Source organism: Gadus chalcogrammus, chromosome 23, assembly GCF_026213295.1.
Source record: "Gadus chalcogrammus isolate NIFS_2021 chromosome 23, NIFS_Gcha_1.0, whole genome shotgun sequence".
NCBI classification, from domain to species: Eukaryota; Metazoa; Chordata; class Actinopteri; order Gadiformes; family Gadidae; genus Gadus; species Gadus chalcogrammus.
Genome location: NC_079434.1, coordinates 18,102,164 through 18,113,082, shown reverse-complemented (window position 1 = coordinate 18,113,082; position 10,919 = coordinate 18,102,164). Strand labels below are relative to the sequence as shown.

Here is a 10,919-nt window from a genome sequence, read left to right as displayed (position 1 = left end):
ACTAAAGGTGGTGTGTTGAAGGTGTGTTAAAGGTGTGTTACAGGTGTGTTACAGGTGTACTAAAGGTATGTTAAGTTGTGTTAAAGGTGTGTTACAGGTGTACTAAAGGTATGTTAAAGTTGTGTTAAAGGTATATTAAAGGTGTGTTAAAGGTGCCGGTGCTACAGGTGTGTTAAAGGTGTGTTAAAGGTGCCGGTGCTACAGGTGTGTTAAAGGTGTGTCTGGGTGTGTTCTCCCTTCAGACGTTGAACATGGTGACTCCGACGCTACGTGTGGAGGACTGCAGCATCGCTCTGTTGCCGAGGAACCATGAGAAGAACCGCTGCATGGACGTCCTGCCTCCGGACCGCTGCCTGCCCTTCCTCATCACCATCGACGGAGAGAGCTCCAACTACATCAACGCCGCCCTTATGGACGTGTGTACATCATACATGTTCTTACATACGCACACATACTTATCTACTTTTCTAAACACATGTAGACAACTTAGATGGAGAGCTCCAACAACATCGATGACAGTCCTCCATCACTCTGTCTCTATCATCCTTCCATCATTGTTTTGTATCTCCTCCATGGTGGCTCTGACTTGTCTCTCCTCCATGGTGGTCCTGTCTCTCCCCCCTGGTGGTCGTGACTTGTCTCTCCTTCATGGTGGTCCTAACTTGTCTCTCCTTCATGGTGGTACTGACTTGTATCTCCTCCGTGGTTGTACTGACCTGTCTCTCCTTCATGGTGGTACTGACCTGTCTCTCCTTCATGGTGGTCCTGACTTGTCTCTCCTTCATGTTGGTCCTGACTTGTATCTCCTCCATGGTGGTCCTGACCTGTCTCTCCTTCATGGTGGTCCTGACTACTTGTCTCTCCTCCCTGGTGGTTCCGACCTGTCTCCTGACCTGTCTCTCCTCCACGGTGGTCCTGACTTGTCTCTCCTTCATGTTGGTCCTGACTTGTATCTCCTCCATGGTGGTCCTGACTACTTGTCTCTCCTCCCCGGTGGTTCCGACCTGCCTCTCCTGAACTGTCACTCCTCCACTGTGGTCCTGACCACTTGTCTCTCCTCCCCCGGTGGTTCTGACCGGTCTCTCCCGACCTGTCTCTCCTCCAGAGCTACAAGCAGCCGTCCGCCTTCATCGTGACCCAGCACCCCCTCCCCAACACGGTGAAGGACTTCTGGAGGCTGGTGCTGGACTACCACTGCACCGCCATCGTGATGCTGAACGACGTGGACCCCGCCCAGGTACCTTATGGAAGATAATTAAGATAAAATCACATCAGAGGGAGCAATGTTGTGATTAGCCCGAATCACAGCAGCGCTGATATAGAGCGACAACATTGCGACCTCGAGTGTGATATTGCTTTTATACAACAGTTATACTAGTAAAATGTACTGTAAACAATCATAATTGACAATAGATTGTGATTTGTTTGTTTATTTAATCAAATCAACGAATGAAATTGCTTCCGCCGACAAAGATAGATCCCCACTGAGCTGACTGTTGCCAAGCAACGTGTAAACAAAGCACCCAACAGTTTGTGTCAGTTAATGTAAGTTGGTCACAGCTGGAACGCGGCGTGATTTTGACAGTTGGTTTACAGTTTGTGAACAGTCCGAGTGATGTTGGACGCTCATATCAGCGCTCCTGCAGAAATCATGGAATGTCTCTTGTCCAATCAAATTACTCGCTCAGAACCACTGTTGTATTATATATCATATAGTATGGAGTATAATATATCATGTCATATCCAAAATATACGGGGATAGATCAGGGCTTACAGTTTAATGTATTGCAGGATATAATGTACATAATGTGTGTACTGTGTGTGTAGTTGTGTACTCAGTAGTGGCCAGAGATCGGGTTACTCAGTATAATGTATATAATGTACACAAAGCCGGTAGATGGACTGCATTTATATAGCGCTTTTCTACCGAGTGTCCACTCGAAGAGCTTGACAATATCGCCTGACATTACGAGGCGACAGCCAGCTCGTCGGCAGCAGTTAGGGTGAGGTGTCTCGCTCAGGGACACCTCGACACTCGACAAGCTGGGACCAGCTACCTTCCGCTTACCGCTTACCAGCCAACCCGCTCTACTCCCTGAGCCACAAGCCGCCGAGATCATATAATATAGAACATAATCTAACATGTGATATTAAAATGAGTGCTGTCAGTTAAACGCGTTATTAACGGCGTTAACGCAAACCAATTTTAACGGCGTTAATTTTTTTATCGCGCGATTAACGCAAATATATATTTTTTCTTTGGCTCAAAACAAAGAAGCAGTAGCCTGACTGCTATGTTCAAGGCATATCTTTGTATGTTCATCGTTTAATTGAACTATAGGCTTTTTTTTGTATCGTCCTGTTTTTGAAAAATTAATGGGACAAAGAAATCAAGGGATATTTAGCATAGAATTTTTTTTTTGATTAATCGCGATTACTCACGATTAATCAGGAGTTAACTATGACATTAATGAGATTAAATATTTTAATCGCTTGACAGCACTAATTAAAATATTATTTGATACAAAATGTAGATAATTCATATAAAATATAATATAATATATATATATATATATTCTGCCTGTATTTGTGGACTGGCCAGAGTCTATGTACTGTATATAATGTATTGCAGTACATATAGTATATAAGGCGTGTTCTGTGTGTAGTTGTGTACTCAGTACTGGCCGGAGATCGGGGTCCACAGCCACGGACCTCTTCAGCTGGAGTTTGTTTCCGCCGACCTCGAGGAAGACGTGATCAGCCGGATATTCAGGATATACAACGCCGCACGGGTAATACTTCACAGCATTGTACTACAAATACTTACTTAGATATACTAATACACATGGAGAATGGAAAATGATACATTTTCAAGATATGCAAAGCTGCACGGGTAATTCATACTTTACATTATGCTGCAAATACTTACTTAGATATACTTATACTCATGGAGGATGGAATAAGATATATATTTAGAATATACAACGCTGTACGGGTAATACTACTGTCTGTCTGTATTGTAACTGAGGTACGTTTGATCATTATATTGAGGTGTGTTTGATTCTGTGTTAAGGCCTGTTTGTATCGTGTCTGAGGAGCGCTTGTTACTCTATGTTGAGGTGCGTTGGATTCTCTGTGTTGAGGCGCGTTTGTTTCTGTATATTGAGGCGCGTTTGATTCTGTGTTAAGGCCTGTTTGTGTCGTGTCTGAGGAGCGCTTGTATCTCTATATTGAGGCGCGTTTGTTTCTTCATGTTAAGGCCTGTTTGCATGGTGTCTGAGGTGCGCTTGTTTCTCTATATTGAGGTGTTTTTCTCGCTATATTGAGGTGCGATTGTTTCTCTTTGTTGAGGCGTGTTTGTATCGTGTCTGAGGTGCGCTTGTTTCGCCCCCCCCCCCCCCCCCCCCCCCAGCCCCAGGACGGGTTCCGCATGGTGCAGCAGTTCCAGTTCCTGGGCTGGCCGATGTACCGCGACACGGCCGTCAACAAGCGCTCCTTCCTCAAGCTCCTCCACCAGGTGGAGAAGTGGCAGGAGGAGTACGGAGGGGGGGAGGGCCGTACGGTGGTGCACTGCCTGTAAGAACCCACACACACACACACGCAGGCATGCACACACACACACACATACACACACACACACACACACACACACACATGCATACACACACATGCATACACACACATACACACACACACACACACACACACACACACACACACACACACACACACACACACACACACACACACACACACACACACACACACACACACAGGCACGCACACGCAGGCACACACACACACACACACACGCAGGCATGCACACACGCACACACATACACACACACACACATGCATACACACACATGCATGCACACACACATGCTCATACGCACACAAACACATCCACATACTCAGACACACACACACACACGCACGCAGGCACGCGCACACACACACACACACACACACACACACATGCACACGCACACGCGCACACGCACACATCCACATACTCACACACACGCACACACACACACGGACACACACACGCACACGCACACACAGACATACACACACACACACACACACTCACGGCTCGGCCCCTCCAAACATGTGGCCATCGCCTCCCATTCAATTTGTATTGGATATGTGCTCGCATGGAGCAAAGGATTCTGGGAAGGCTTGCGTGCAAGGGGCGGGACAAAACTTAACTTAACTTAACTTAATGCCAATTAGCGCGTCTCGCAGCTCGCGTTCGGCCCTGCGATTGGTCGATCGACTGTCGGTGTGTACCAACGAATCGTAAGGACCAAAAAGTGCATGTTTTTTATGCACTTCTGGTGTTTTGAGCGTCTAGAATTGGGGTAGGCCATTTCCTGGCTATGTAATAACCAAAATTATATATTTGAGCCAAATTTAACAACATATTAACTCCTTTGTCCACTCACACACTAAATTGTACGGGGAAAGTAAAAATCATAATTGAAATATATTTCCTATTCCATCTTCATAAATGGAGGAACTATTAGCCTGGTCCTCTCTTTCTTGTTCCATGTAAACATCCTCTCAGCGGCCGAGTCGGTCAATACACAGGAGGAGGAGGAGGGGGGGAGGGGGAGGGATGACCCCTCACTCACCAGGGGTCATCGCCGCGGCAGCACTAGAGCAGGCACTGCTCTGTCTGGCATTATCGATGACGTGGGTGAAGGAGTGAATGAGTGAAGGAGTGAATGAGTGGATGAGTGAACGAGTGGATGAGTGAACGAGTGAAGGAGTGAATGGGTGGATGAGTGAACGAGTGAGGGAGTGAACGAGTGAGGGAGTGAATGAGTGAATGTGTGAATTAGCGGATGAGTGGATGGGTGGAACTTGAGGCTCCAGGTTTGACTCTGCTTCCTTTAGACGTGTCCTGTGAATAACATTAATGACTAAATTGTGTCTGATAAAAAAAACGCTGTATGTTATCAGCTGCGTCGCTCACCAAAAATGCCGAAAACATCACAAAAATACCAACATTGTTGGCCGTGTTATCTCACCGTGTGAGACAGGCTGATTCCCTCCTCAATGAAACCTAGTTTGAGGCCAAAAACAAAAGCATAACGGTAGCTCAGCAAACTGGTTTTGGTAACCGCAGGTGTCTGGAGTAGAAGGCGGTTAAACCAGTTATCTGTAGATTAGTAAATGCAATATTAAGGTGATGAATCTGGATGTGGGCTTGTGTAAATTTCATTATACACTCATAAACTCATGAACAACACAAACTGTGCTTACGTTGTAAACATTAGTGTACCTCCTCAAAGCATCCTGTTCCCAAGACCCAAGAAGCCATTTAGGTAGTTGAGAATATTGTGTTCATAATCGTGTTCATGTATAAAATACGGGGGATATGCGTTCATGTCCCAGAAAATGAAATGATGCCATTGGCTGTAAACAAGCGCGTGGGGGGCCAAGGGGGGGAGATCGGAATCTAAAGGTTCCACATTGTTCCACAGTTTTAAAATGCATGGTGTTAAATAAAGCATAATTTAGGTTATTTCATAACTAGAAAATAGCCTAATCCTTATTATTTTCTCTCAAAACACCAAAAGCGCATTAAGAAAAAACGTCTGGGCAGATAAAACCCATGAGTTGATATCAGCACGACGTCCCGGTGTCCTCGAGCCATTCTTTTTCCGAGACTGATCGTTGAGCATCATAATGCTCCCAGCAGGGCCGCGGCGAGGAAAACGAGCAATGATCTGCGGAGCATGAGCGCGACACAACAGCTCCCTCTTTAGGCAGCGCTCGGTACTGTTCACTACAACAGCAATAGGTTACAATCGCATTTTCTCGACGTCCGACGGCCCGAACTAATCCGGCTGGTTCGCTGGCTTATCCTCACACAGAGAGGGTAAAAACACCGATTATCCCGTGAAATGTCATGTGCTAGTTGCTGATTTGCACGTGAAATTCTGGGAAACAATGAGAAAGTATGCGCCTGGCAGCATGCTTTGATACCTCCTTTGGCTTTCCATACACGCACGCACACACACACGCACACACGCACGCGCGCACGTACACACACACACACACACACACACACACACCACACACACACACACACACACACACCCACACACACACACACACACACACACACACACACACACACACACACACACACACACACACAGTACGAGAACTTAGAGGAGCTGCTTTTAACGCACTTCCCTCTCACCTTTTGTACATATATATGAATATTACTATATAAAAAATAATTGATTATGTTTTTATGCATCATTACATAACGATTCAACTATTGGGTCACAATAAGGACCTTCTCCCGTTTTTCTTGTGTCACAGCAGGATCATGTTTTTTTGTATTTACTCTTCATATCGCTTTTATTATTATTGCCCTATACTTTCCGTCGGTATACTTGAATGTTTTTAATTAAAAAGCTCCTAGTCATTAATGAACACAGCAGCTCTTCAGAGAGTAGATCCATCTGTAAACGATCAGGCTATTTTATGGCACGATGAGCATTAGAGAATGAACCCTCACGTCGCTCGCAGCGTCTGCGGGAATCAACAGCAGACCTCGGCGCTCGGAGATCACTGCCGCGTGTTCGCTGGACTTTGACTCCATCTAGCGGTCATATCTGGTAACAGCCCCAGCAGGGTTGACCAAATCAGACATTACCACTCTCTTAAGAATCTCTTGATGCTGCATCTGGAACTATTACACTATTTGACTCATCAATATTAATTTAATATAACTTTAGGCACAGTATAACATGATGGACCTACAGGTAGTTTTAACACCTTCTCTCTCCCTTCTCCCTCCTCCTCTCTCTCCTCCCTCCTCTCTCCTCCCTCCTCTCCTCCCTCCTCTCTCCTCCCTCCTCTCTCCTCTCCTCAGTAATGGGGGAGGTCGCAGTGGGGCGTTCTGTGCCATCAGTATCGTGTGTGAGATGTTGAGGCAGCAGCGGTCCGCGGACGTCTTCCACGCCGTCAAGACCCTACGGAACAACAAGCCCAACATGGTGGACCTGCTGGTAAGACACACACACATTATCACACGCACACACACACACACACACACACACATTATCACACACATTATCACACACACACACACACACACACATTATCACACGCACACACACACACACACACACATTATCACACACATTATCACACACACACACACACACACACACATTATCACACACACACACACACACACACACACACACACACACACACACACACACACACACACACATTATCACACACACACACACACACACACACACACACACACACACACACACACACACACACACACACACACACACACGAACACACAGTAAGAGAACTTAGAGGTGCTGCTCATACACACACATATCATCACACATAATCACACACACATTATCCCACACACACGTTATCCCACATGCACACATGCACACATACACACATTATCACACACACACTTTATCAGACATAATCACACGCAAGCACACAGAAAATCACACACACACAAACACACACACACACACACACACATTATCACATGCAAACACAGACAAACACAAACACAGACAAACACAAACGCTATCACGCGCACACACACACACTATCACACGTTCACACGCGCACAAACATACACACGCACAAACACACACAGTATCACACATTAGCACACATATTCACACTCACAGACACACACACTGACCCTCTCTCCCTCTCGCTCTCTCTCTCTTCTCTCTACAGGAGCAGTACAAATTCTGCTATGAAGTCGCTCTGGAATATCTCAACTCTACTTAACCTGAACAGCCAATCATCTCTCCCCAACTCCTCTCCCCTCCTCTCTCCTTCTCCCCAACTCCTCTCTCCTCCTCTCCTTCTCCCCAACTCCTCTCTCCTCCTCTCCTTCTTCCCAACTCCTCTCCCCTCCTCCTCTCCTTCTTCCCAAGTCCTCTCTCCTCCTCTCCTTCTTCCCAACTCCTCTCCCCTCCTCTCCTTCTTCTCAAGTCCTTTCTCCTCCTCTCCTCCTTTCCTCTCTCCTCTCCCCTCCTCTCTCCCCTCTGCCTCCTCTTTCCTCCTCTCTCCTCATCTCCTCCTCTTCTCCCCCACCACCTCCCAAGTCCCGGAGAACTACTGAAAGAGGAGGAGGAGGAGGAGGAGGAGGAGGAGGAGGAGGAGGAGGAGGAGGAGGAGGAGGAGGAGGAGGAGGTGGTGGAGAGCCTTGCTGCACTGCCTTGTTTTAAACTCCACACCTCATGATGTATATGCTTGTATAGAAACATGTACAGTTCACCAATATGCATGTGCAAACACTATTGTTCTGTGTTTGTCTGTCTCTCACACACACACAGACAGACACATACATACACACCACACACACACACTTACAAACACACAGGCACACGCTCAGAGACGTCACAGGTTTACAAAGGGCTGATGGTGATGAGATATGATTAGATGATTTTTTTTTTTATCCGTTTGTTGTGAGTTCATCGCTAAAAAGATCAAAGGAGTGCGGAGAGACTTTCCCAGCATCCCTTCGTCATGGAGATCAAGATCAAGATGGATGCCCCGATGTTTACGCAGCGTCCAAAGGATCAAGGAGATCGATAGGAGACGTCCTTCCATCCCTACACCCCTTCATCTCCACCCCTATGTCCGTTCGTTGCGAGTGTATGTTGGATGTGAGTGTGTGTATGGTGTGTGGTGTGCTTGTTTGTGTGTTTGTGTGTGTGTGTGTATGGTGTGTGGTGTGCTTGTTTGTGTGTGTGTGTGTGTGTGTGTGTGTGTGTGTGTGTGTGTGTGTGTGTGTGTGTGTTGGGATTCTGTGTTCATACTGTACATAACGACACCACTATTTATTCCTGCACACAGTCTTGGTGTTGATGTCATGAATATTATTAATATTGTTGTTATTATTGTTGCTGTTGTTGATATTGTTGAGAGAGCAGAGAGCGACAATCATGGTGGATTTTACGGAACCGTTCAAACTGGATCAAACTGGAAAGGACCGCTTCAGACTGGTGCAGACTGGTGTGTTTTGGCCTCTCCGGGCTGCCGTAGATCTCTGACACCCTTGAGTCACCGACAAGAGACAGGAAACAGGAAACAGGTGTTGGACCAGACACTGTGGTCTTTAACACACACACACACACACACTAATAGACGCACGCACACACTCTAATAGACGCACACACAGACACACACATGGGGTAGACATGCCATCAGAGGTCTGGATCCCACAATGACCACTGGCCTGGCCCTATGATCCCTGAAGGGAAGTGCTGGTCCATACACACATGCGCACCTACAAACACACACACACATACACACACACCTGCAACGGTTCTGAGGTTTTGATTGGTTTGCTCTGTCGGGTCATGTGATCCGATGTATCGTACAGATTTTATTTATATTGTATGATTGCAAAAAGATGAATACAGATGTATACACAATAATGCAGGCTCTTCTGTCCTTTATGCTGTGTGTGTGTGTGTGTGTGTGTGTGTGTGTGTGTGTGTGTGTGTGTGTGTGTGTGTGTGTGTGTGTGTGTGTGTGTGTGTGTGTGTGTGCGTATGTGTCTTATATGCGTGTGTTTTCCACACGATTATTTCCGTTTAAAGTAATTGATAGTTCTGTGAAATAAATCTATCATACATCGACCTGACTGGTTGACCTCAAAGTGCCTCAGAAAAGCCACTTTGAGGTCACAAAACGTCACGAGAAAAACCATCCGGATCAGAGAGGAACATTCCAATACTCTTTTGGGGAGAAGGGTTGGTTCCAAATGAAGCTGTCTATGGGCTCAGCCCCACGAGCCCAATGCAATGTGTATTGGTCTGGAAACATTGAAATGCGCATGCTCAGAGTGCTTCTCTGTTGAAGTGAACGGAGATTATTTTTCTTCCTGGTGGGGCTAGCCGCTAGCCCCCCCAACATGCGCCAATATGTCCATGGTGTGGACTTGGGACCGTTAAATATCCCAGGATGCATTTCGCATTCCTGTTTTAAAATATCAGTGTAAGCTATAAAATAGGCTATATAGGAACATTTTAAAAGTATAACAAAGATGGAGGCCTATTCAACATATTTGCATACTATTATTTTAAAATGAAAGAGGGGTTTTGTTTTACACAATTTTTTTATTGTATAAGTCGCGGAGGAAACCCATCGCAACGGAAATTTACATTTAGGGCATTTAGCAGACGCTTTTATCCAAAGCGACTTACAATAAGTACATTTGTCATAACAAGTGCATCAATATATCGCTGTCGGTACAGAAAGGATGTTCATAGAACCAAGTGCAAGTACCACAATCGCTAGGTCAATCAATTCCCCGTGTTACAGCCATGATAACAGCTACTGCAGTTGCTACACAGTTAAGTACTACAATACAATACAATACAATACACAATACAATACAATACAATACACAATGGTGGCAAGAAGTGGGAAGGTGGCTATGCAGAGTCGAGGTGGACTCTGAACAGGTGAGTCTTGAGTCTTTTTCGGAAGATACTGGATAGTGAGCGACTCTGCGGTCCTGAGAGCGGCAGGGAGCTCGTTCCACCACTGAGGTCCCAAAACCGAGAAAAGTTGTGACTTTGCTGAACGGCCTTTGCTAGCTCTTAGCGATGGCGGTTCCAGACGTCCAGCTGAGGTAGTGGAGGGGAGGGATCGAGCTGGGGTGTGGCTTTAGCAATGCTTGGAGGTAGGCAGGGGCAGTTCCATCGACTGCCTTGTATGCCAGTACCATCGTCTTAAATTTGATGCGAGCTGCTACAGGGAGCCAGTGGAGGTCCCGGAAGAGGGGGGTCACATGGGAGAACTTCAGTAGGTTGAACCATGGACATAATAAAGGATGGACCACAGACTGGAAAATGGCCGCCCATTCATTCCTATACAAA

The 10,919-nt window shown here is 46.2% G+C and overlaps 1 protein-coding gene across 1 annotated transcript in view; it reads left to right on the top strand.

Annotated features, from left to right (window-relative positions):
- Nucleotides 1-9,484, top strand: part of LOC130377014 (receptor-type tyrosine-protein phosphatase mu-like) — a 29,398-nt gene extending 19,914 nt beyond the window's left edge. Inside the window, exons 8-14 of the mRNA XM_056583956.1 lie at nt 55-65; nt 205-416; nt 1,106-1,237; nt 2,667-2,792; nt 3,413-3,576; nt 6,902-7,037; nt 7,759-9,484. Coding sequence (XP_056439931.1) covers nt 55-65; nt 205-416; nt 1,106-1,237; nt 2,667-2,792; nt 3,413-3,576; nt 6,902-7,037; nt 7,759-7,812 — 835 coding nt within the window. The 3' untranslated portion in view covers nt 7,813-9,484. The remainder of the gene's footprint in view (nt 1-54; nt 66-204; nt 417-1,105; nt 1,238-2,666; nt 2,793-3,412; nt 3,577-6,901; nt 7,038-7,758) is intronic.
- The last annotated feature ends 1,435 nt before the right edge of the window (nt 9,485-10,919 follow it).